Genomic DNA, 27,174 nt, shown 5'->3' on the forward strand with positions numbered 1-27,174 from the left:
TGTACCTGGCTATTGGCCCCCTGCGGCCAAGTGAAGATGCCTGGGTGCCAGGATGGTGCCTGACATCTCCACCACCTGGAGGTGAATGCCTGAACTGTTTGCACACACTAATACCACATCCCATAGAATTCTATGAGTTATATTTTATCTGCACAATTGGAATGAATTTCAAGAATCAAAATGCTTTTTCTGTGCTGCCTGAGCAGGAGAGGTGAAGAATGTTAACAGTTTGTTGTTGTAGCTTGCCTTCACTTACCTAAACCCCACTGCCTTGCTTACAGTTGTGAAGAATATTCTTATGTTATGAATAGTCTGTGTCACTATTAAGAAAAAGAGGTAGGAATAGGCCAATATATATGTGGACTGTCCCTGGATCAAGTGACTTTTCTTCTTTAAGTTCTCAAAGTTCTTACCCTTGCTCGAGGTTATCTGAACCAGCCAGATGTTTAACAGAGAATCAATCGCAGTCAGCCCATCATTTGAAAAATAAAGACTTTTGAGCCATCTTGTCCTCAAATGGCAATGAGACATTTCATTTGGTGACAGTGAGCTTGGTTTTAAGGAGCCATTTGGCACCTAGCTTATATATCGATGAGTTTCTAACATCAGCTGCAAACTAAGGGATCAGGCTTACTCTTTCTTCCTCTGGGACTTTTCTGGGACTGGCTCTTCTTTCTCGGGTTCACGCTGCAGCTGGTATTTGGTAAGGAACATCACACGCTGAGTTTCCCGCTCAATGCGCCCGATGAAGGTAGATTCTCCCTCTCCTTTTCGCTGCTTGAATTTTGGCACAGGTATGTCGCCCTCCAGTATATGCGCTGGTTGCTTCTCTGAGACAAAAACACAGACTATTACAGTCTTACTGTGCCCAAGAGCGCCCAGAGAAATAAAGCAAGATGAAGACAAAAATACCTTTATTTACCCTGGCCCTCTGCAAACAAAAATATTCAAGCACAGTGTCTATTGACAGTGGTCCAAGCTAGAGCAGTCTAACATACTTCTGTGGGGCATAAATGGGTGTCGCACCATGTCCAACCACCCTAGATTTCCCCACCCCCAAAATGTCACAGTCCTGGTGCTAGCTAGGAGGACTGGCTCCACAACTGAATATAGGATCAAATTACATTGGAATCCATTAACATCCCAATATAGCATGTGTTTTTTGCATTGATTGTGTTTATTATTAGAGCTCCTTAGAGCAGATAGCTGCTGGCCCTCTGCCAAAAGCAGGCAACTGATGTTGTTGCCAAAAGACAAATGGATTTGCAATTGAGTTATTTATTTCCTTAATAAATTTACACCCAGTTTTCATGAAAACAAATCCACAACAGTTATGCTGTTACTGACTGATCAATTCCCCATGCCAAAGCTTAATGAACTGAAAGTTGCAGAGGGATGTATTTGTGTATGTATGCACACATGTGCTATTATGGTAAAGAGACAGTAATCGTAGAATTGTAGAGTTGGAAGGGACCCTGAGGATCATCTAGTCCAGGCATCCCCAACCTGCGGCCCTCCAGTTGTTTTGGCCTACAACTCCCATGATCCCTAGCTAACAGGACCAGTGATCAGGGATGATGGTAATTGTAGTCCAAAACATCTGGAGAGCCGAAGGTTGGGGGTGCCTGATCTAGTCCAACCCCCTGCAATGCACAAATATGCAACTGTCCCATATGGGGATCGAACCCGCAAACTTGGTGTTATCAGAACCATGCTCTAACCAATTGAGCTATCAGAGTTGGGTCCATAGTGTATGTTGGAAAAAACATGAAGACTGCTTTTTTACCCTTTTCTTTTTCTTCTTGCTCTTGGGGTTCTTTAATTCATCACGGCTCCTCATTATTTCCCGCAACCGAAAAGGAATTTCTTGCTCATCCAGGCACTCAGTTTTCTTCTTCTTCATTTGTCTACAGGGTTTTAAAAGGGGAGGTGCTATTGGTAAGGTTGCAGCTTGTTTCAACAACAGCTACTGCCAATTAAAATTTGAAAATGCCTTTTGGTAAGTACAACCTGAAGACCAGCTCGAATGACAGCTTTAGAGCAGCTGTCCATCACACAGGCAACTAGCAGGCAAGAGCTTGTGCTCACAATTTCAAAGGCTACTCCATATTAGAATGTCAAGGTTAGGCATCTGTACAGGGCAGCTACAACAATGCCCACATACAGGACAGCTGCAACAGCATCATTTATTACACTGTGACATCAATGTTTTAAGCAGGGGTACCTAGTATATAAGGGACGCAGGTGGCGCTGTGGGTTAAACCACAGAGCCTAGGGCTAGCTGATCAGAAGGTCGGGGGTTCAAATCCCCGCGACAGGGTGAGTTCCTGTTCCTCGGTCCGTGCACCTGCCCACCTAGCAATTTGAAAAGCATGTCAGAGTGCAAGTAGATAATAGGTACCGGCTCCAGCAGGGAGGTAAACGGTGTTTCCGTGCACTGCTCTGGTTCACCAAAAGTGGCTTAGTCATGCTGGCCACATGACCCGAAAGCTGTAAGCCGGCTCCCTCGGCCAGTAATTTGAAATGAGCGCCGCAACCCCAGAGTTGGACACGACTGGACCTAATGGTCAGGGGTCCCTTTACCTTTACCTAGTATATGCCCCTCCAGATGCTGCAGGGCTAAAACTCCCATAATCTCTGACCAGCAATAGGAATTGGGAAGCCAAGACATGAAGGGAAACAGGATAAACACTCTTGGTAAAGGTACCCCTGACCCTAAATATAAAGTGGTAAATGTAATCAATTACACAGGTGGCGCTGTGGGTTAAACCACAGAGCCTAGGGCTTTCTGATCAGAAGGTCGGCGGTTCGAATCCCCGCCCGATGGGGTAACACAAGATGAGCACCGCAACCCCAGAGTCGGACACGACTGGACCTAATGGTCAGGGGTCCCTTTACCTTTACCTTACCCGAAAGCAACACAATATTAGGATGAACTCCTGAGAAACAGCAACATGTCCAACACTGAGTCCACTACTACTAATCATCTGAATAAAAACAATGAACCTCAAGTTTACGCCGCACCCATCCCGAGTATTAAAGCAAGTTTTGTTGCGTGAGTTTTGGTCATCTTGAGCCGGGTTCCAGACGCAGCTGACATTCCCAGTGCGATAAGGAGGGTGATGAGCATCATGCGGGCCTACCTTACAGGGCTGTTGTTTGCAAGCACCAACCGGGACAACGCGCAAGAAGCGCTTTGCACACCGAAACATCACCGGCGGGATAAACACTCACCTGCCCCTTGGAGCAGCCCCTTCCCGCGAAGAGGCAGCAGGCGCCGCCTGCGTCCGCACTTCCTTTTGCCCATCGCGCCTCTTCTTTTCCTTTCCGCTTCACCCACGTGCGACTGCTCTACTTCCGGTGCTCCCCCCCTTTGCCCGCTCCCCATTGGCTGAGCGCTTTTTCCACACGCCCACCGTTTGACATTTCGTCGTTCCCCGCCCACAGCCTCCCTCGAGGCCGCTGAGGCTATGGCCGAGAGAGATGCAGTCTCGCGCCCGGTGCAGGGACGGGGCGTGCTTCTTCCCAGGCAATCCGGAGATGCTGCTGCTGCTGTTAGCGGGCGCCCTCCGCTGCAGCCGGCGGCTGGCCGGGTCTCAGGCTGCAGCGGCGGCCGGGCGCTCGTCGGGGAAGGTGAGGGGGTCCAGCGGCGGGGCGGATCGGAGGGCGAAGCCGCTGAGAAGGGGCAAGAATTGCATGCCTGGTCCCGAGCGCGTTTACTGGCAGCCGGTCACTCTCTTGCCCGCAGACGGAGGAGCTGCTGGAGGAGGCAAAGGGGGAGAGCAGCCTGGAGTCAGCTCGGCTGTGCCTAAAATGCTCGCTTGAAGAGGCACTTCGAGTCCCCCTTTTCCCTTTCGCTTTTTAGAGTTACAGCCTACAGGCCTCAGGAAATGGCTTGTGATTTGTTTTATAGGGCGCCATAGCAAATAGCAATAATTTTGTGGCGACTGTTTCTAGAAGGAATTTGTGTGCTGCTCCACCATCAAAGACTCTGATCACAATTATTATATTATTATTATTATTATTATTATTACTACTACTACTACTATTATCATCATCATCGTAATCGTCATCATTATCATTATTTTTTTTGTACCCTGCCCAGTGTTTTATTCTAGAAAAGAAGGAGCCAGTACTCACCATGAAGTTGTTAACAGTTAGTCCCACATTTTAAACCAATGTTTTTTTCTAGAAAAGGTGCCAGTACGGCATACCCCCATAAAAAAAAAGAAAGCACTGATCCTGCCTATCTGACTGGGTTGCCATAGCTGCTCTAGGCAGCTTTCGTTATCATTACAGTCAAACCTTGGTTCCCAAACACCTCCGTTATCATAAGTTTTGATTCCCGGATGCTGAAACCCGGAAGTAAATGATCTGGTTTTTGAACATTTTTCGGATCCCGAACCTATGACGTGGCTTCCACTTGAGTGCAAGAAGTTCTCGCAACCAATCGGAAGCCGCGCCTCAGTTGTCGAACGTTTTGGAAGCCTAACGGTCTTCCAGAACGGATTACGTCGACAACCAAGGTTTTGACTCTATTTTATTTTGTACCCTGCCCAGTGTTTTTCTTCTAAAAAGGGGGGTGGGCGGTACTCGCCATGAAGTTGTTACAGTAAGCATCACATTTTTAACCAGTGGTTTTTCTTCTAGGGAAAAAAAAGTGCCAGTACTGCATACCCCCATAAAAAAGCACTCACCCTGCCACTTGACTGGGTTGCCCCAGCTACTCTGGCAGCTTCCACATATACAAAAACATATTGAAACAGTTAACATTAAGACATGGAAGCTGTTTCCACTCGGGCTCTAGCAGATGAGCGGGTCCGTTTCCGGGTCCTCCACGAGGGTGGCATGGAGAGCGGCGTCGGCGTCACAGGAGGGGGCAGCAACGTGCCCACCTTCCTCACCAGCTGTGACCCTCGTGGAGGACCGGAGACGGACCCGCTCATCTGCTGGAGCCCGAGTGGAAACAGCTTCCATGTCTTTGACCAAGGCCAGTTTGCCAAGGAAGTCCTTCCTAAATACTTCAGTTAACATTAAGAACTTCCCAATACAGGGCTGCCTTCAGATGTCTTCTGAAGGTTGTGTAGTTCTTTATCTTCTTGACAATTGATGGGAGGGCGTTCAACTCAGCTATAATAGCCCTAGATGTTTCTCCCAAGTCCTCAGCATCCCCCAACCCGCAGAGTCCATGGGATCAGGGTGGTGGGAGTTGGAAATCCAGTAACAACACCTGGAGGACCACAGGTTTGCATCCCCCTGTGTGGCATTTAGTATACATGCATTTGTTGACGCTCCCATTTCTGTTCAGACTTCCCACAACACACACTTTATTTACAGGACTTGTTGCCTCAAAACTTTATAGCTGCTGACTGAGAAGGCTTTAACAGGAGGTTGGGCAGATTCAAGGAGGATGGCTGCTTGCCCCAGAGGCAAGACATACAAGTTTAGTATGTCGCAGATTTTTAAACAGTTCGGAGTTTGAATTTGTCATTACTGATACTGCTATTGGGATATGCGGCCTAGCACGTGTTACAAATTCTATGAATAAAATACATGAAATCTGGCAGGTCACACCCTGGAATGTATGGGAAGTACTGGAAATAAGCGGCGGGGATATAGAAAGGGTTTAATCCATTTGTTTATGTTTTTTGTTCTTGCTAGGAATGCATCTATCTATTCAGGCAACCCGCACAATAGTGGTACTACAGTGCCTTTGCACAGATCCCATCACAAGTACTTGGTTAACATGTGGAGGTTCCCTGCAATGCTGATGGTCGATGGACGGCAGTACATGCACGCAGATGCACAGGGCAATGGTTCCAAAAACACTACTTACTCCCTGATGGGCAAGGAGCCTAGCTCCAAGGAAGAGGCTGCTTCTTCAGAGGACAAAGATTCTGCTTTTGCCATCCCTCCAACGCTTCTCCCCCCCACAAACTGTTGCATGAGTGGATGCCACAACTGTGTGTGGATTGCATACACTGAAGAGCTTCTGAAGTATTACCAGGACGGTGGAGAACAGGCATTAGCAGCTGTGGACAAACACATACAGGATGAGAATATAAAAATAATCTTAAAGATGGAGATCAGATTCCGGATGAAGAAAGACTGAAACTTTTTTTTTAAAAAAAGTAAAACAACAACACTGGCACAGCTACATACCTCACACCTGAACTTGGGCCATAACAGGTTCTGAAGGAAAAATATATCCTGATTGTTTATTCTCCCTTCTGAAGTAGAAGGGGCAAGTCTAATTTTATACAGGAGTCCCAGCATATTAAGCCTATCGGGATGATATACAGTCCTAATATTCTGTTAATTTAAACTACCTGTTCTTAAAAAGATGTCCTTATCCTGTATCCTATGATGATTATTATGTTTAACTTTATTATTATTTAATAATGTGGGGGGGGGGGAATTGCTGGGTTAAGATTGGAGTTAAGGCTATCTCAGGTTGGCTGATGATACAACAAGAGTGCTACTCAGGATGATAATGTTATTTACTATGACTGTTCAAAGTGCTTAGCCTACATTATTTCAGTAATCCTTATAGCTGCCCTGTTACATAGATTGAGGATGAGCCATAAAAGTGAATGGCTTCCATTATCCTCTAAAGGTTAAGGTAAAGGGACCCCTGACCATTAGGTCCAGTCGTGTCCAACTCTGGGGATGCGGCACTCATCTCGCATTACTGGCCGAGGGAGCTGGCATACAGCTTCCAGGTCATGTGGCCAGCATGACTAAGCCGCTTCTGGCAAACCAGAGCAGCGCACGGAAACGCCGTTTACCTTCCCGCCTGAGCGGTACCTATTTATCTACTTGCACTTCGATGTGTTTTCGAACTGCTAGGTGGGCAGGAGCTGGGACCAAGCAACGGGAGCTCACCCCGTCGCGGGGATTCGAACCGCCTACCTTCTGATCAGCAAGCCCTAGGCTCTGTGGTTTAACCCACAGTGCCACCCGTGTCCTCCATTGTCCTCTACTTTTCCCCATAAAGGGCCTACAATCAGTAATGCTGCTAAGGGTGCAGCAAAACAATATTGGGCAGGGCAGAGGGCTTGGCAGATTTTGTCTCCATTTCCAGCAGTGCTGCCAATTGTAGCTCCTACTTCCCCCCTCAGTGATAGGAAGAGCTTTTTAGGCTTTTGTGGAAAAGAACTAGCACCCATAAAGTGCATGCCCCTTCTAGGCCAGAAGGGGCAACTGAGTGGAAACCTAGTGTATCAGAGGCATATATTTCTGTGTAATATTACTATTGGGGAGCTGCCTAGCCATGTGATACATGTGTATAGAGCACTGCCTATGATTGCCAACTGACCACAAAAAAAACTGGCAAAACTGGCTTTGTACCTTTAAGATCACTGTTAACGGGCACAAATCTGCCAGTGAACCTTTTTTTGCAGAATGGATGAACATTGTGCCTGCTGTTAAAGGAGCCAATTAAAAAGATGGCATTCCTTAAAAAAAAAAAAGAGAAATTTCCATTTGGCTGTGTTAATTCCACTTAATTCAGACCAGCTAACAATAGCCTTGCCTCATCGGTAAAAAGCCACACACCCCATTTCAAAACAGAGAAGGATCTTGTGCAAAGCTTTGCATTTCCTTTGGCCCCTTCTAGAAAAGCAAACCGCCACCCTTGTCCTTGGTTTGCCTACCAGGATAATATCACTTACGATCCTTTCCGAACCCCCTTGCTCAATCTAAAGGATTTCTCAGACAGCCTAATCGCAGGTCACTTTAATGGAACTGCTGAACCTTCCACCAATTACAGCTAGCTAGACTTTAGCAAATAGGATTAAGCTACATTCTGTTAAATGAACACAGCTGGATCACTTTGTGTACCAACTATTTTTTTTAATGCTTAATTTGGTGCAAGTGGCATGAAACTCGTACTGAAATTCATTGGTAAGAATTCTTGCCTGTGAGAAAGGAGGGCATCAGAAGCCTTGAATTCACCACCCCACCTTATGTTTACACAGATAGCCCTTTGTTTGTGATTCTTGCACAGAGTATAGCTGCAGCTATCTTCTTACTTTAAGATCACCAACTTTTTTTTAACCAGTTCCTGTGGCAGTGCCTCCCAACAGCAACCTGATGGGCATATATTTTAAGGTGCAAAAGCAGGTCAGGACTGGTTTTGTCTTGTTTTGTAGCCAGATGGCAAGCTTACTTTCAGGACATTTTGCTTTGCAATGATCTCTTCTTTCCTAATGGGGCTGTGGTGTGGAGGAACGTTTTGCAAGCAATATAGACCATTAGGTGGAAATGGCCTTAGCTCCCTGTAACCTGCAGTTTCCTATTGCTCTGCTGAACAGCTGATCATTAAAGGGAACCTCTGTGCATCCTCTTGCACCCTTCTCTGCCCCTGAGTGCAATGCATTGAGAAGTCTTGCCTGCAGCCCTCATCTCCCACAATCACTTGGTTATTGCAGATCTTGTTTGTACAAGTATTTCACAACCGCTGTCTAAACATAGATAACATTTGTATTAGACTACCAGTAATTTGGGTTGTTCTGCTGGATGCCTCCAACCTCCTCTTCACTAAGCCTTGCCATTCCTGCCCAAATCATATAAAACAGAAGTGGCTGCAGGCCAAAATAGGATATTTTGATTTCATATGGCGACAATGTCTGCTGGCATAGGAGTATATGAGCCTTCAAACTGCACAGAACTTCATTGGGCATGTAGTGCCGTGGAAGCGCATTTGTCTACTGGTTCTAGAGGCAACGGGCAGATGCTGAGCCTATCACAATTGATTAGGAATTTTTCCCATACATTTCCTCCACTCCCCGTCCTGAACATCCAGCCCACAATGTACCTGTCATTGAGGTTGATACCAGATTAGAAACAAGAGATATAATCCTATTAGGAGGAGCAGAATAAATCTAGCAAACCCCTTTGAAACCTCTCCAGAGTGTTTGCAAGCTAGAGATACACTGAAACCTGAAACGTAACACTGGCATCTGGTGAGTAGCAGCCCCCTTACGTTTTTATTTGGCGCCTAGTTACTGACCTGTTCAGTCCACCCAACTTGCAGGTTCTGCTTTAACGTGGGTCCCGTTGTGGTTGTATTCCTGGGAGGATAGACCCTGCTGTAGGAGGGGAGGCCCACGGGTGCAACAGAGCACTGTGTGCTGAATTTCATTCTAATGCTTCCTCAGGCATGGGATGTCACTGGGTGTTGTTGTTGTTGTTCAGTCATGTCCAACTCTTCGTGACCCCATGGACCAGAGCACGCCAGGCACGCCTATCCTTCACTGCCTCCCGCAGTTTAGCCAAACTCATGTTAGTAGCTTCGAGAACACTGTCCAACCATCTCATCCTCTGTCGTCCCCTTCTCCTTGTGCCCTCCATCTTTCCCAACATCAGGGTCTTTTCCAGGGAGTCTTCCCTTCTCATGAGGTGGCCAAAGTACTGGAGCCTCAACTTCAGGATCTGTCCTTCTAGTGAGCACTCAGGGCTGATTTCTTTGAGAATGGATAGGTTTGATCTTGCAGTCCATGGGACTCTCAAGAGTCTCCTCCAGCACCATAATTCAAAAGCATCAAGTCACTGGGTAGCTTTGGGCAAATACCGCCTTTCTGCCATAGGGTGGCTATTAGCATGCATAATGTTAATCATTTTATTATTTGTACCCTGCCTATCTAACTGGGTTGCCCAGCCACACTCTGGGCAGCTTCCAACAAACATAAAAGCATCATAAAACTGACTGATCCTGCAATGCTATGCATACTGACAAGGGAGGAAGTGAGACTTCCAAGGAACAGCAAGGCAGCAATTAAAAAATGAGCAGCTTTTTGTAGCTTGACGAGACAGCTTGGCATTGACAAATAACAATGAAGTTAATGGATACGAGAGCATAAAAGTACCGGTAGATGTGAGAGTTGTGGCTAATTTTTGCATAATTAAACAGCTCACTGGGTGAAGGTACGCATTTATTTGACTGGCTGCATATTTGAATCATAACTTTTTAAAATGGTTTGGCTAGGGCCCTGTAAGACTTGATCTCCTTCCGCAGGGCCTGTAAGACAGAGCTATTCCACCTGGCCTTCAATTTAGTCTGATCCTTCATTCCTTTTTCCCTTCCATTTTTCTATGAAGAAACCCTTCTGAGACCCCACATTTAAACACTTCCCTGGTACTTTATGCTGTTTTTAAGATGTTTTTAAAGTCATTTTTAATTGATGTTTTATATTTGTTGTTAGCCGCCCGCCCTGAACCCGGTTTTTAAATCGGGAAGGGTGGGGTATAAATAAAAAAAATATTATTATTATTTTAGATACAAGTTGTGGGAATCCTCAGAACAGCAATTCATAGCAGGACTATGCAGGATATGCAGCAGTTTTCAGAGAGGGTTGGTAATAACTGATGAACAAAAATAAAATCCTCTCCCCCTCCCCCCGAAATAATAATCCTGTAAACAAGTGAAAATATTAGCAAGCTTGTTTACTGGAGAGGGGGAGAAAAGGTTTAATCAGATTAGCGTTTGTTTAGGGATTTATCTATGAACAAAATAAACGCAGCACTGTACCAGACCAATGGCCGATTTATCCTAGAGTCCTAACGACAACAGCCTGCAGCTTTCCTTTAGCTAGGCTGTGCGATCCGCTGAGGGCACATAAAGCAACAAACCAAATTTAGCTGTCCATTGGGTGCGCACTGGGCACATTCTATCTGCACTGCTGTGTGTCAAGTGCATTGCCATGCCAGGTGCGTTTTGCACACATCATTCGCCGAGAATAAATTTCACATGGCGCTCTCCTGTGCAACCCCGTTCCACTGTCTTCTTGCTCTCATTCCTAGGTATGAAGGTGAAATAGAAAACATCAGGTGAGTTGAACAGGGAGCGGCTTGTACAAGGCCACACCCAGACAAGGCCAAGATAAATTGGGTATTTCCTGGATCCTAGCCAGCTACTTTTTGAGTGGCTCTGAACGTTAATAATCTGAAGTTTCAGATGGAGTAATTGGTGTTTCAACATCAAGGCTTGGTCCACACGTGGGTTCCAGTCCAAGTACAGAGAGAGTCGTCAAGTCACATGAACTAAAGCTGAAGAGAATGCGTACCTCAGGCAGATGTACAGTGGTACCTCTGGTTAAGTACTTTATTTGTTCCGGAGGTCTGTTCTTAACCTGAAACTGTTCTTAACCTGAAGCACCACTTTAGCTCATGGGGCCTCCCGCTGCCACTGCGCTGCCAGAGCATGATTTCTGTTCTTATCCTGAAGCAAAGTTCTTAACCTGAAGCATTATTTCTGGGTTAGAGGAGTATGTAACCTGAAGCGTATGTAACCTGAGGTACCACTGTAATGGCAAAAGTGCAGCACTGCGATAGTAATGGGAGAGTTATCCCACAAACTAAATATTATTTCGCTCTGTGCTACTTAAAGAGTGGTGAATGGTGATGAACCTGGAACTGTTATGTATGGAAATATCTGTGAGGAGTTGTGTCTTAAGGCAAAAGCTTTACCCTGGCATATTTAGGTGGGGTTGGGGATGCCCCCTGCCTGAAACCTTGCAGAACCAATACCAGTCAGTATTGACATAACTGGATTAGATGAGTTAATGGTCTGACTCAGTATATATATTCTGGAGTAAAGATGTTACACCTCACATGTTTCTCTTCTTTGGAGCACGAGCTCAAGATGTGATGGAAGTTCAACACCTGATGTAATTAGCTGTCCACAGAAACACTAGACCTGGGAGTATAATTCTTTTCCCTTCTTCCTTTCTTCACAACAGATTAAACTGCAGGAATCGGAAGCCATTTTTTTTTGGTGCCACGGCGTTTTCTCTTCACTGCAGCCATGAGCCTCGAACCTCCCAAGCCGGAAATCAAATCGGCCACCAGAGTGACTGGAGGTCCTGCCACCCCCAGAAAAGGACCCCCCAAATTCAAGCAGAGGCAAACCAGGCAGTTTAAAAGCAAGCCACCAAAGAAGGGTGTCCAAGGGTGAGAGATGGAGACGTTGCTTGGGTGAAGAGGACTGATTTCACCCTCCTCCAAAAACACCCATAGGCCTCTTTACCCACCGCTGTCAACAGCTAGCGTCCCTACCAGTCCAGCTTAATGGGTGGGCCAGCTATAATAATAATAATAATAATAATAATAATAATAATAATAATATATTTATTTATTTATTTATTTAAACCCCGCCCATCTGGCTGGGTTTCCCAAGCCACTCTGGGCGGCTCCAGAGAACACATTCAGTCTATAGGTCACACATTTAGTTCCAGTCTTCACAGCAGGATTCCATAACATTCCTATTTCTCTTCCTGCTCCCAGATGACTCGAAATGCGAATTTCTATTTTTGCCACAATGCTAACAGTTTGGGGGGGGGGGATTTGGACAAACCATGGCTTAGGGTCCCCCAAAATAAAGGAGAAGTTTTCTGTGAGTGCAATGCAATGCAATGCTAAGTGGGATATGCACACAGGGAACAAGGTCTGCTCACATAAAATACCTACCTTCACCTTACTCCACCCCCACCCCCCGCATGTACCCCCATACCTGTCTGGTCGTTCCCTCAACCTTCCAGTGCAGATTTATGGGGTGCACATGGGCAAGGGAGGCAAAGTTCTGTTGCATGATTGGACCCTGTTCTGCACATGCAACAACTTGAATCCTGCCCTGGGATAACAATTGCCATCCATACACATTTTGGATCTGATGGTGTTGGGATTTAAACTAGTGAAGCTATCCAGTTTGCACCCACAAGGAACAGAATGGTTTCTTATGAGTCAGCATGCCAGCCTACTATGTGGAACAGGAAGCCAGAATGCTGACTCATTAATCATTCTGTTGGTAACGGAGGGGATGGGTCCAATCCTGCCGCTTGTAACATTCTTCTTTTCTCTGCCAGCAGATTTTCTGGCTGAGAACGATCCCTTTACAAGCAGCAGGTTGGAACCTTTCCCATCAGTGAATCTAGTCATCTGTCTATTCAGGAACAAATCTCGTTCACAATGCCTCTTCCACTATCATCTTTCTCAATTAAGGAACTCACTTTCTCACTGCCAAACCCAGAGATAAGGCACTAAGTTGGTGATGTGATGCAAATTGTTATTCCGGGGAAATGGCTGGTCCAGTTATTTGACACTGATGCAACGATTAACATGTATAGAAAATACTAAGCTAGACAAACGACTAGCCTCACTTCCTGTGTTCGTTTGGATCTGCAATGTACTTTAATATTCATCAAGGATGGCATGTTGCATTGCTTTCGTTTAGGTTTCAAAAGTGCAAGGTTTGCCAGTCCGAGACATGGTTGTAATATTTACCATGGAGCTGGTTTTCTTCTTCTTTTCTTTCTTGATTTGTGCAAATGCAGGTTTCTGAGCAAAAGATATTTAGAATATGATTAATATGCCAGGCACCATGGCAATAGCGTGTATGTGCCCTTTAGTCTGTGTTTCGGTTGTGTCTTGCAAGGAATCTGCGGCAACTTTGCCCAAAGCTGGTGAGGGTTCTGCCATGTATGAAATTATTGAATTAGTGGCTGTCCTGAGCCTTAAGCTCTTGCATAGGAAAATCACCATCCCGCCTTAAACCGCTCCATGTGGAGCCCTATAAAGAAATTATATCAGGGATAGACAACATGTTGCCCTCCAGATTTTCTTGGACCACAACTCTCACCATCCCTGGTTGTTGGTCAGGTTAGCTGGGGCTGATGGGAGTTGTAGTCCAACATCTGGAGGGCATCACATTGGCCATCCATGGATTATATAATGTGGAGGAATGATCCGTGTTGGGTGAAAAAGCCAACTGCATCGTAGACTGCTCTTTCTCTTTTCCTTTGCAGATTTGGTGATGACATCCCTGGTATGGAGGGCTTGGGAACAGGTACCAATGATTCCTATTTTTAGCGCACCACACAACATTAATCTGCACCTTTGTTAGTATAAAAACTTCCTAGTTTCTCTTTATTGACATTTTCCACTTACCAAGGAATCTGCCTTTTTTGGCCTAAGGATGGAGACAGACCTGGGAAGCAGCTTGTGTTTTTTATGTCCAGAGACTGTTTCTCCTTCCCAGAAGGCCTTAGTGCAACCCACTACCTCCACAGCACCTGCAGAGCTTTCTTTGCATGTCTGCTAGTGCTACCTCCTGCCATACATTGGTTGAAAACTGTTTTTATCGCTCGTCTTGGCATCCTGGCCAAGTCCATGCCAACATACCATGCAGTGTTTGGTAGTCAGGGTCCCTTCTCTCTAAACACCACTGCACAGAAGCTGAAGTGCTCACTTTGCATGAGCTGAATTTAGGATTATGAACCCCCACAATTGCTTCCTCGACCAGTTGTCACCATAGGCCTTTGGGCCAGATTTCAGCTTAGAAGCACGATGACCTTTGGCAATAAGCGTATACATAGGTTGCCCTGATGCTTCTCTCTTTCTTTCAGATATTACTGTGATCTGCCCCTGGGAAGCCTTCAGCCACTTGGAGCTACACGAGCTGGCCCAATATGGCATCGTATAAACACACAGAGGCCAGAAGTGGGGCTGCATCGATATTTGCCTTCCCTCCAGTTGAGGCAGCTTCTGTGACCTTCCTTTTATCTGTGCTCCTAGCCTCTTCAAATGAACCAGCTTTGCAGAAATCAGCTCTTGGCTTCCAGTAATTGATAAAACCAAAATAAAACCCAAGTGAGCAAGTATTACGCTTGACTTTATGCTATTATCTGTATCTGAGATGAACCTCCCCCCATTGCAGCTATAGTTTGCAAAAACAGACATCTTTACATGTATAGTAAAGGTAAAGATAAAGGGACCCCTAACCATTAGGTCCAGTAGCGAATGACTCTGGGGTTGCGGCGCTCATCTTGCTTTATTGGCCGAGGGAGCCGGTGTACAGCTTCCAGGTCATGTTGCCAGCATGACTAAGCTGCTTCTGGCGAACCAGAGCAGCGCGTGGAAACGCCGTTTACCTTCCCACCGGAGTGGTACCTATTTATCTACTTGCATTTTGACGTGCTTTTGAACTGCTAGGTTGGCAGGAGCAGGGACCGAGCAATGGGAACTCACCCCGTCGCAGAGATTCGAACCACTGACCTTTTGATCGGCAAGCCCTAGGCTTTGTGGTTTAACCCACAGCGCCACCAGCGTCCCTTAACATGTATAGTAGTTTCTCCATTTTACTAAGACATCATACCCTCCCAACTTTTATCCAATGAAAATAGGGACGCCCCATAATGATAATTTTACTACTCCACACATCTTACTGGGTTGCCCCAGCCACTCTGGGCAGCTTCCAACATATATAAAAACATAATAAAACATTTAAAAAAAATCCCTATACAGGATTGCCTTCAGGTGGCTCGGGAGTTGGATAACTCCATTCCCTCCAAAGTTTCTTCGATGAAAATAGGGACGTCCTAAGGAAAAGTGGAACATTCTGCGATCAAACAAGAAACCCCGATTCTGTAAATCAGGGACTATCCCTGGAAAATAGGGACACTTGGAGAGTCTGTGACATTCTCTTCCTTCTTATCTATTCCCTGGAAGTGGGGCAGTGGTGGTGGTGGGGAGGTTTAAAGCAGTGGATGAAATGCAGCTAGCAACCACTGGACCTGGTGGGGCAGGCAAGGAGATCACCGGATGGAGGGCGAATTTGTTCCAGTTTTCTCTCCTTCCTCCCTTGTGAGGATGCTGTGGACACTTAAGCAAAGACCGCGTAAAAAAGACACTGGTGGGCCTTGCCTGAGTGATCAGCCTCCTGTGAGCAGATGAATTCATGCAATGAAAGCTATTGCAGCACTACTTGTTGGGCTCAAACAAAGAAGCATAGCATGAGGGCAGGGAGAGAGACTTTATATTTGCAATAGGGAACCTTTAAGATGCAGTGTGATGTGAGTGGAATACTGCAGTGGAAAGGAGTAAGGTTGAAAATAGGGATTCTGCACATATAGAATAGGATATAGTTTCTCCAGAGAGGTTGTAGGGTAGCCATAAAAGGCTTGCTGGTTTGTAATCTCTGTTTTCACTGCCTGCTGAAAGGCATACAGAGAGGGGATAAGTAAGATTCCTACAGGAGTATGTTCCCTAAATCTTGCCACCGCAGGGGAACACACCTTGGGAATGTTGGTTTTGGGAAGGGTGGGAGAAGCCGGTTGTTGGGCCGAAAATGCTTTCCAGGCACATTTCAGAAACCGGCTTTGAGAAAGGTCTACTACAGGAAACTAATGGATGGATTTCCACAAGAACATTCCACAACACATGGAGACCAGATCCTGAAAGGGAGCTGTTCCGCTGCAACACACTTCTTCTTTCTCTATGCATATTTGGAGGGTGTGTCGGAGGAAGAGAGACAGTACTGATGGAACGGGATGCAGCAGGAGGAGAATCAGGGACAGTGAGAATAAGGAGGAAGGGTATGATGACGTAAGCAAGAGAAATCCAAGCACAAAGGGTCTCCCTGTCCCTCATATGAGGTGCAAACCCTGCTCTGGGGAATTAAATAGTGTACCATAACAGGGCTTCCACAGTATTCTGGATTCATAGTTTGCAGCAGATCAAGAGTAAAATCCCTTTTGTCTCTGATGATAGGATTGCAAATATGTTTCCTCCCTCTCACTGGAATACCAAGTCCTCGCAAGGGCAATGCCTGCCAGGAGCTTAGCGGTCAGTAATAAGCTTCCTACTTCAATCACAATCAGAAGAACACAATACAAGCCAATCACTCCTGCATGATTATTAAGCCATCTGCTCAGCTGGGGAACGCAGCCTCCGAGATAGACAGTGCTTTGAGCCACAAACTCCTCCAGGGCCAGGGTGCCAAAACCACACTGGGAATTCGGGATGGTGCCGTTTTCCAGCGGATCCAGGCAGCAGGAAGCTGGGACGCCGCAGGCTTGCACGCCTGGAGAACTGCAGTTAAAATATCTGGAATGTAATAACAGGAAGAATCATTTCACCTGCTGCTAAGGCACAGAGGTTCTCCGCCTCTTCCAGCACACCCACTCCGTTTTCTGCACGTGAATGTAGAAGGTATCCAGGCAAAGGATGACATTCCTGCTGGTAAGGATAGTCTGCACATGGATTCGCTAACTTGACCAGGACCAATGCATGCAGAGGCGTACAGTACTTTGCAAAGGGAAACTGCACACCCAGCACCTGAAATTGTGTGCACAGTGTGATCTGTGTGTAATTGACTTTAGGCATGCATTGCTGAATGGATGGACGGCAGCAGCAGGTTTGACACTGCCTGTTAGGGTTTGAGCTCACAACAATTCTTGAATGGAGGACCGGAGAGGTGGCAGGTGTGGATTCAAGCTGTGCACCACTCACCAGCTCACACCAAAGGAGGGGAGCACAGAGAGAGACCAGATGCAGAAGCTAAGGAAGCCTCTTAACAAGAACGAGCCAGAGCAGCTCATACTGTACAGTACTGTACTTCCTGCCAGTGTTAAAGCGAATTGCGCCAATTATCAGTGGGTGTGCACATGCAGGTCCTGAGTAAATATGTTAAATCTGTACACTGCCTTTGAACAAAAGATGAGACTAAACTGACACAGCCTTAGAAATTGTCCAGCACTTCTTGCATTTACAGACAGTAACATGGCACAATATGCTTTTATAAATAAAGGGCAAAAAACCTCAAAAAAATTACAAGCTTGTTATTGTACTTATCCTAAACTTAACCTAATACCTTAATGTTTATAAGGTTTTTTTCTGTTGTCTTTTTACATGGGTGTATCATAACAAGTGTTATTTCCCCCCACATCTTATTTTACCTTGTGCACTTCTAATTTTATACTAGGTACAATTCCTTTTTGTGTGTGCGGAAACATTAAGGAGATGAATATTAGCAGCACAGAAACCATAGAGAAGATTTTCTGTGGCTATGAGGTTTCCTTGCATATTCTGGAGCTGATCCAGAGAAAATTAGTCATGCTTAAGTTATTCACAAGCAACATGTCCCACTGATTTTAGTGTGGCTAAACTGCTTATGGGCTGGGGCCTCTCTCAGCATGACTCTGGTAAGAAATGAACTCAATTAGGTCTCTTAAAGTGAAAGCAAGCAAGAGGATCAACCCAGGTTAGTAGCCCAGGTGAAACCCAAATAAATGTGAAGACCATGATGGTGAAACAAGATGGGCATTGATCACATCACACACTGTCTTCCTGGGCTTCCCAGGCTTCTTGCAGGCATCATGTGAGGAGAACAACAATATAGTTTTGTTTCATTCACATAAAGTGTGGATGAAAAGAAAACAGATGGAATTATTATAAATTTTGATTGATGGCTGATGATGACGGTGATTAGACTACATTGTGTTGTGATGTGCTGTTGTTCTACCACCTTTCCTAGGTGTTAACAGAACAAGGTTAACAGAAGAAGTCAAGGAGAATTCTCCAAGTACAGTGGTGCCTCTGGTTATGTATTTAATTCGTTCCGGAGGTCCGTTCTTAACCTGAAACTGTTCTTAACCTGAAGCACCATTTTAGCTAATGGGGCCTCCCGCTGTGCCACCAGAGCACGATTTCTGTTCTTATCCTGAAGCATTATTTCTGGGTTAGCGGAGTAAGTAACCTGAAGCGTATGTAACCTGAAGCGTATGTAACCCGAGGTACCACTGTAGGCTCATACTCACAAATTTGTTTTCCAGTCTAGGTAGGATTCCACCCCACAGCACTGCAGGCCCATCTGAATTTCATCCATGATGAATTTGAGATCTGGGTCATCCTGGTATCGTAACACGGCCACCGTAAGGGACTCTTGCAAGGAGGACTTGATTTGGTGTCTCAGAGAAAAGAGAACGATTCCACCCAGAGTTTCCAGGATCACAAACAACACGATTCCTCCCGTAAAAAGCTTCAAGAGGCAGGTGTTTTCAAAGAGGGCTCCTAGACAGCCCAAGAGAGAGATCGTGCTGGCTACAAGACCCGCTAACACAAAAAAGAGCATGGGGTCGCTGCCCAAATAAGTTATCCGCTCACTTGCCAGCGACTCTTTGTCGGAGAGACCCCAGATCCCAATGGCCAAAATGAGCAATCCTGTAATGGAGAAGGCCAGATTCCAAACAAAGGTCAAGTATTTAACACAGTGGCTAAGTGAATCCAGAGGGTGATGGGAAGATGGGCAGAGGGGCCATTTTCTTGTCTGTTTCCTAAGACGCCACGCTTCTCTTCCTCTGCTGGGATTCAGCAGGGAGCCCTGTGCATTAGAGGGGCAAAATATGTCCACTTTGTCCGCCTAAAAAAAGAAGAGAAGCAAAGAAAACGTAGACCAAGTGTCAGAGATGAGGAACAAAACCAAAAAGGGGGGTAGAGTAACCATTTCCCCTCCCGGAATATCCTGTTGTTTAACTGGAGGCCTTTGGCATAACAGTAGGGGCAGAAGGACAGGGCAGAAAAGAGATTTTTGATCAACTTATATGGCAGGGGGGAATAATGCATTATGGCTGGGTTATCATCTAGTCAGTGAAGACTTGTTCCCCTGTGGCTCCACTTTATAAGTCAGCTGCAGGCAGAAGCATAGATTAAGGGAAGATCCACACCAAACATTTAAAGTACATTCAATGAACATTTAATATACATGACTCCCCTCAGAGAATCCTGGGAACTGTAGTTTACCCCCCCCCCATAGAGCTGCAATGTAATAATCTACAGTTCCCAAGATTCTTTGGGGTGGGGGGAAGCCATTTGTTTTAATTTATGACAGGGATCTGCCCTCTGCGTAGTGATGACAGAGGTTTCTGATGTATCACTGCTGACATATAGTGGGCAGAGGGCAACATTATGGAGAATTCTGATGGGAAGGACAAAGCATATGTGATCCATTCAAGAGGGAGAAGAGGCCATTTAAAATGACTGAGGGAAGTGGCAGGCAAAGTGATTGATGGTGTGATTGAACTTGGAATAGAACAAAAGGTAGGTATGTAAGTCCAAGGAACATCATAATGTCATTTTAAGGCATTCTTCTTAGTGGACAGGCTAATACAGAGTCTTAAGTATATTTCACTGGAAGGAAGTCTGACAGAACTCAGGGGACTTACTTCAAAGTAAAATTATTTAGGATTATTCTTAATATTTTCATATTGATGACCGAGCAACATGATGGACTAGGGAAAAATTCAGTCTCTGCAGAATTAGGTCAACATTTTCTTTCTTTCTTTCTTTCTTTCTTTCTTTCTTTCTTTCTTTCTTTCTTTCTTTCTCTTTCTCTCTCTCTCTCTCTCTCTCTCTTCCCCCCCCCCCCAATGCTATTAGAAAATCTCATTTGATTTCCCCTGCACACAAATGGGAAAATGATGCCATATATAGAGGACTAAAGATCTCCAAAGACAAGGGTAAACTCAGAAACAATATGCAAATCAAAATAATTACCTTTGGTAGCAATGCACTGGTTTCATCATCTTCCATCTTGTTGTCCTGCAAAGATAGTCCTGGCAAAAAAGGATTTAAAAACGCAGCAAGTTTTTCTTTTATGTTTCTAAGGCCGTAAAAGCAATTAATTGGATATCATTCTGCCCTTTTCCTGGCTAACCAAGCGAGAAAGCTGCAAATGTTATGCACTGCACAGGGGGAGGGAGTTTCAGGGCAGACCCCAGTACAGTCATACTTGTATCATGTGAGAAATCACATTTCCTGGCTCAAAGAGGCCACCTTTGTCTTGCTTATGAATTATCCACTAAGTAGTTATATGTTCTATGCTATAATTAATACCACACAACTGAATGCATTTCATACACACACACACACACACACACACACACACACACGTATATATAATACTCAAACTTGCAAAGGTAAGGGTTGCTGCTTCACCTTAGCCTTCCACGACAGATAAAATTGCAAGATCAAAATGAGATTCACCTTACCCTGAAAATTAGCTATGTCCTTATTTGGCCCAAACTCTTAACTGTACCACCAAACAGGAGACACACTGAACATCAAAAAGAGCATCAAAGCATGACAATTTTACATTCTGCAGAACTTCTGATCTGTAACATATGGATTCAAGTTCCAATTCAGTCATGGATTTGCTGAGTGGCCATAAAGAAATTCCAAGCTCTAGCTTCCCATCTGTAAAACAGAAATGTGACAGATCAGGGGTGCCAACTTGAATAAAATATTGGGGGGGGGTGCAAGCTGATAAGCCCCACCCTACATAATCGATCACATGACACGATGCACACTCACCATTTGAATTTGGGGGGGGGGGGTGTCAAATATTTTATTGAAGGGACGAAGCCCCCTCAGCCCCTCAGACTCCTATGCTAAGGTTCCAATGCACCAGTGTGTAAAGTAGGCATTGTGTAAAATATTCCTAATGGAAGGAAATGCCCAGAATTTTTTAAACATAGCTGAATATTGAAAAGGATCTCTGCAAGAATATGCTGCATCACTAGGAAGGCAGATACAGTAATAATCTCCCAAAATCCTCTACCTTCCCTGCAGAGTTACACAATCCAGGATATTATTATTGCTGTTGTTGATGCTGCTGCTGCTGCTGCGGACATCCATCTGTCTTGAGAGACAATGGAGTGAGCCTGCAGGGGTGAAGTCAAAATACAGCATTAGCAGTACCAAAGTACCCTTCCCCTTCCTGGGGTGCAAATCTGTACAGTGTGTACAGAGGTCCTGGACTGACCAGACAATAAGACCCTCCCCCTTTCAGCAGTGATTGTGAGGCTATAAGACATTCTTTTTATTCTTCTTTAAAATAAAAAAATATTTCCCCCTTATTCAGATTGGACTATTTTTAAGTTTGACCCCCATTTTTTATTTTTTTATTTTGCATGGGTCAACATAGACAGATCCCTTTACATAACACTTTACAAGGACAGGAAGAAACACCAGGGACAGAATAATTGCCACACAGAGGAAGAGCAAGGATATAGTTTGGATGCCTCACTTGTAGTTTCATATGACATTTAACGTGCCAACACGAATAGTAGTTATTAATATTGCAGCTTTTGTAGAAGGAATTATTTTTATGACCGGAATTCAACTTAAGTTAGTAAGATTTTGGAATGCAGAAATAAAGAAAATCCCCAAACCTTCAATTCTAGCATGCGGGGTGGGGGGTGGGGGATGGCACCTAAATTATATAATTAGGTATTTGAACGATTGGTACTAGTAATTGTATTATAAATTGGTATTACTATAATGAGGCTATTGTTGGATTGTAATTGAAAACTAATAAAAATTAGTTTTTGTGTGTGTGTGTGATTGCTTTGGTTCATATAATGCCGGTCTGTCAGTACAACCAATGTTATACATATGTCATATATGGTGTATATATATATATATATGTGTGTGTGTGTGTGTGTGTGTATATATATATATATATATATATATATATATATATATATATATATATATATAATATATATACACACACACACACACACGTGTTATATGTTATATATATGTGTGTAACAAAAATCCTAGAACAAGCACTGGGGTTGCTATCGCTAGTTAAAACGGTTTCCCGGTCTGCCCTAAGCCATGCTCAGGCAATACTGTAAAAGGGGAAAGCATGAATGAATTGCGACTGGAGACGAGAGCAGCTTCCATAGGACATTTTGGAGCAACTCCGCGCATTACAGACTTGGGAAGCACAACTGCATTGAAACTTACGACGAAACAAAAGTTGGCAGACGGCTTGCTACCTTTCTAAGAAAATTATCTTAATAATAATAATAATAATAACAACAGCATATTCTGGCGGGGCTTGTCACGTGCGCGGTGTACAATCCCCGCGGAACCTATGAGACAGAAACAGAGTCCCGAGTGGGCGGAGCCTAAGCGCCAAAGAAGAAAAAGGGGCGGGAAGAGCAGCGCTTGCATTCGACGCCGGACCGTTTCTCCCCCGGAACCTTGTTGCCTGTGCTTGCGTTACCGGGCCGGGAACGGTGACGCGGCACTATTGGCGGTGCACAAGCTGGCTGGCAGGCAGGAGGCGGCGCTACCGGTGCCGGGGCAGGACGCGGGGTTGGGAGCGGTTGCGAGGACATGGCGGAGACTATTGTAAGTTGGGCTTGACGGGGGGAGAGAAGAGAAGGGGGCACATGGGGTCATCTGTCGTCGTCCTCCCCACCCCCACAGCCAGCCCTGGGTTGCCCTGGGTTCCCCCGGCGTGAGGCCTGTGAGGGAACAGGAGGCGCCGCCGCTCCCTTCCTCCCTCCCCTCACCCTTTGTCATGGTGAGGGAGGCGGCGAGTCTTGGGAGTCTCCCCCCCCCGACTGCCTCGCCCTGCCCCTGGATCCCCACCCCACCCCAGTGGGTGGGTGGGTGGCATTGGCCAAGTGGGTCTGATTCCCCTTCAGCCTCTCCATGCTGGTCCTATGAAGGAGGCGGAAGAATGATTTCTCTGAGGGGGCAGGTGGCCTGGAGGCCGGAGATTCCTCGGCCCACCGTCTTTCTGAGAGAGAGAGGTCGGCCTGGGGATACTGGCACTGGCGGTCTCTTGCGTCCGACCTCCCCCCCCCCCAAAAAAAACAACAACTTAGAAGTATCAAGCGATCCCTCCCCTGCTTTCACTAAAGGAGGAGGAGTGCAGCATCCGCGGAAAAGACGGGGCACCGCAGAGCTAAGCCGTTTTAATCACAATTTCTTCTCTCTTCCTCCCCCCCGCCCAAGGGAATGAGAGCTGCAGTTCCCGAGGTTGGGGGGAGGGGCTGCGAACTAAGAATTCACAGCAGAGCACCAAACTATAATTCCCAGAATCCTCTATGTGAAACCATGACACTTCGGCTAGCATAAAACTAAAAAAAAAAAAAGCGTACATGTTCCCAGTTAGTCTCCCTTAACTTCTGTCAAAAACCCGTTGAAGCGGGGAGTATGTGTGGCCAATGTGCAACCCATGTGAACATAGTTTCTGCTACAGCAACTGTCTTTTTTCTTTTTTGGTTTAGTGAACATTTTATTTCTCAGCGTCCAGGTTACAGTACTTTTTGCAATTTTTTCAAGATTGATGTGCTGTTGGGCTATTTGGCGGCCTGCCCAAAATCCATTATGTCTTGTATTGGTGCATGCGTGCAAGTGTGGGCATAGGAGTGAGTTGGGCAAATTTCATTGGATCCTTAATATGTTTCAGAATTAAATAGGAGGCTAGCTCACAGGCTGTAATTGTAATTCTGTGCCTCATGAGATCAGTAACTCAATGTATGGTCATAAATAGCTGAGTTATTTTCCACTTGAAGCTTTAGATGCATTTATATCCATCTGACAATACCCAGTTAGGTTAGGTACGAGGCAAAACAACAACAACTACAACAACGCCGGATTTAACTTGTAGAAAATTCATAAGCGTTCTTGGCTTAGCTCCAGTTGTAGAATGTCGGAGGATTATGTTCCTTACTGAATAACGGCAACTTGGTTCATGCTAGAATGTGGGAATACTCCAGCGGTTGCCTTACATTAAGTTGTTTTTGTGAAGGAGCCTTCACATTGTTTTCATATGTCCATGTGGACAAGGTGAGAAATTAATCCCTTCAAATATAAGTTAAGTTAAGGCACTTTTTAATGGGATGAAGGAAGAAAATTTAGGGTATTGTCTGAGGCATTTGGGAAAGAACAGATTTATCATAATGCCATATGCAACATAGGAAGCCATCTTGCACCAGGACAGTCAGTACTAGCCAAGTATAAAGGTAAAGGGACCCTTGACCATTAGATCCAGTCGTTTCCAACTCTGGGGTTGCGGTGCACGGAAACGCCGTTTACCTTCCCACCGGAGCGGTACCTATTTATCTACTTGCACTTTGATGCGCTTTCAAACTGCTAGGTTAGCAGGAGCTGGCACCGAGCAACGGGAGCTCACCCCGTTGCGGGGAATCGAACCGCCAACCTGAACAGCAAGCCCTTGGCTCTATAGTAGTGGCTTTGCAGCATATTAGACAAAAACCTCTCATGTTACTTGCTGCTTGACCCTTTTTTAACTGGAGAACTAAAGACGAAATGCAGGACATTATGTGTGCAAAGCGTGTGCTCTACTTGTGTGCTCCATCCCCTTCCCATAGAAGATGTTCGAAGACACTCTGAATGTGCCATAAGAGCACACACTTCTGAAGGTTGAACTACATATAGTGTGGGTGTATCCCTCCCTATAGTGCATACAGATTAATAGCACATAGCCATGAACACATAATCATGAGAAACCACGGGCACCTTGAAATGCTGTCTTTTGAATTATTAGGTCACTAGTACTCAGTTTTCTCAACAGCCTGGTCCTGTGAAGATTCAGATGTATAGGATCGGACAGCACATGTTATAGTTGTGTGTGTGTGTGTGTGTGTGTTAGCTAGACGTAGCTTATGCCGATGTTAACAAATTGTTGCCAGTATCTGTGATAGTCTTGACCATATGTATCAATATTCATTAATTGTCCATACAAGTAAACAAGGCGGGGCCTTATTTGGACACTTTTGGCATGCAGTCAGAGCCTTCCGTCTCCAGAGCGAGAAAGTGGTGTGGTTTTAATGGCATTCTAGTTAAACCTGTTTTTGGTAGGGTTAGATCATCCACTTTGATTGTAGCTAAAGGGAATGTAAGTGCCACTGTTTAACCTGCTTAAAAGGTAGGTAACGTAGGTTGTTTATGTAGTATTCTTTATGGCAATTAAACGCCCCACTTGGTTGCTGACACCTGGTTTTCAGTGTAAACCAAGTTTTATCAGTACAGTAGAGCTGAGTCAGCATAGTTTTCAGTAGGAAGTGCAAATCACATGAAAGACTTGACAGACGATAGTTTTAGGAAAATGCTCTTGTTGGGGCTTCTCTCAAAATTATCTGTCCTTGCCTGTCTAGGAAACGGTAGTTTCCCTGCTTGTAAAGGATTCTAATGCATGTCACTATTATAAGATTCTGACTTACAGGTGGCAGTTAATATTGGCGGGTTTCTTGGTTGATATTCTCTGTGCTTTGGGCCATCTGCTGAGGCAGCTTATCTGCCTATCATTATCTGGACACTGCAACCTTTCAGTTTCAAAAACCTTTAAGGTTTCTTTTCTAAAGCTACACAGCAAGCATTTTAAAAGTGTCTTCAAACAGTCTTTTTTATTTGTTACCACGATAGAGGAATACAGTACTACCGTTTCAGAGTAATTATGGACAAGTGCTATATACTGTATTATTCAGAACCACTTCTCTCTCTTTGTGATTGGCATGTTAACACCCACAAGTTGTGTCCCCCACCCCCCACCCCCAGTCATGAGTGCTAGTTGGTATTCTATGTGCCATCTACACCAATGGGTGGAGCTTTGGGGAATGTATCCTGCCTTTTGGAGAGGGACTTTCCACTCAAATCATTACAGTATTTGCCTGCCCTCTGCTACTTGTTTCTAATTTGGGCATGCACTCAGGTATTTCTGTACTGCATGTGCACACTTCAGGAGGGGAAAAAATATTCACGGAAGTGCACCGGAGCAAACATTACTAGCTCTTAGTTGTCATATGTCCCAATGAATTAAATATAGGCTTTTGCTTTTTTGGAAGATGGGATGCAGGATTATACATTTCCATTTGGTTTTAATTTAAAAATATAGGGAGGCCTTGAACATAAGTGGCATTTAGGTATGTTAAACTTCTAATTGATTTGAGGGACAAGGTGGGGTGTGTCAATACAAAACAAAACAAAACCCCATATCCATAAGGTGCACAACTGCACATTACCCACCTCCAAAAAAAAAAAAAGTACTGCAGCATGGAATACTGGACATTCTGATAAAGAAGTCTTACCTAATTCTGTGTATTTTTTAAAAATAAATACCGTAAGTTATTGGTTTTAGATGTACAAAAAAGAAAATACAAGCCAACATCCATTAACAATGTTTACATATGGTAGGTGCATCAATGGGATGGAGCAGGCTGACTCAATAGTTACTATTTAAAAAAAAATAATCCCATGATCTCAGAAGTAATCCCTACATTTACTGTGTGAAAATACTGAGCGAATTGATCCTGCAAACTGTGTGTGCCTTCAGCATGTGGCAGTCTGAGGGAACAGAGGTCTTTCATTTAGGCTGGTGGAAGCATAACAGTTAAGTTGTGTTACAATGAGCAAATGGAAAATATGGGTTTGGTGACCATGGATTGAAATGTTGCTATACAATCCAAAAATGCACCAGTGAGCTTCCACACCAGCAATGACTGCAGGTTTTTTTTTTTTTAAATAACTGGCTATTTTTACTTACCGAATTTTCCATGGAAAAGGAAAATCTGGATT

General features: G+C 44.9%; 3 protein-coding genes and 1 long non-coding RNA gene across 4 annotated transcripts in view; 2 read left to right on the forward strand and 2 right to left on the reverse strand.

Moving 5' to 3' along the window:
* Positions 1 to 679: 679 nt before the first annotated feature.
* Positions 680 to 3,334, reverse strand: LOC117040881. Its single transcript, XR_004425902.1, has 3 exons — positions 3,235 to 3,334; positions 1,787 to 1,907; positions 680 to 830 (listed from the first exon to the last, which is right to left on the reverse strand). It is a non-coding gene; the product is annotated as an uncharacterized LOC117040881 (long non-coding RNA).
* An 8,423-nt stretch (positions 3,335 to 11,757) lies between these two features.
* PDE6G (phosphodiesterase 6G) lies at positions 11,758 to 14,625 on the forward strand. Its single transcript, XM_033142535.1, has 3 exons — positions 11,758 to 11,952; positions 13,803 to 13,843; positions 14,403 to 14,625. Exons 1-3 carry the CDS (start codon positions 11,807 to 11,809, stop codon positions 14,477 to 14,479), a joined length of 264 nt encoding a protein of 87 aa, XP_032998426.1. The 5' UTR covers positions 11,758 to 11,806; the 3' UTR covers positions 14,480 to 14,625.
* A 1,840-nt stretch (positions 14,626 to 16,465) lies between these two features.
* On the reverse strand, positions 16,466 to 21,071 carry TSPAN10 (tetraspanin 10). Its single transcript, XM_033138966.1, has 4 exons — positions 20,823 to 21,071; positions 20,329 to 20,387; positions 18,594 to 19,195; positions 16,466 to 16,881 (listed from the first exon to the last, which is right to left on the reverse strand). Exons 2-4 carry the CDS (start codon positions 20,362 to 20,364, stop codon positions 16,512 to 16,514), a joined length of 1,008 nt encoding a protein of 335 aa, XP_032994857.1. The 5' UTR covers positions 20,365 to 20,387; positions 20,823 to 21,071; the 3' UTR covers positions 16,466 to 16,511.
* A 1,719-nt stretch (positions 21,072 to 22,790) lies between these two features.
* Positions 22,791 to 27,174, forward strand: part of NPLOC4 (NPL4 homolog, ubiquitin recognition factor) — a 51,504-nt gene continuing 47,120 nt past the window's right edge. Inside the window, exon 1 of the mRNA XM_033138967.1 lies at positions 22,791 to 22,977. Coding sequence (XP_032994858.1) covers positions 22,963 to 22,977 — 15 coding nt within the window. The 5' untranslated portion in view covers positions 22,791 to 22,962. The remainder of the gene's footprint in view (positions 22,978 to 27,174) is intronic.

This window comes from Lacerta agilis, chromosome 2, assembly GCF_009819535.1.
Source record: "Lacerta agilis isolate rLacAgi1 chromosome 2, rLacAgi1.pri, whole genome shotgun sequence".
Taxonomy (NCBI): Eukaryota; Metazoa; Chordata; class Lepidosauria; order Squamata; family Lacertidae; genus Lacerta; species Lacerta agilis.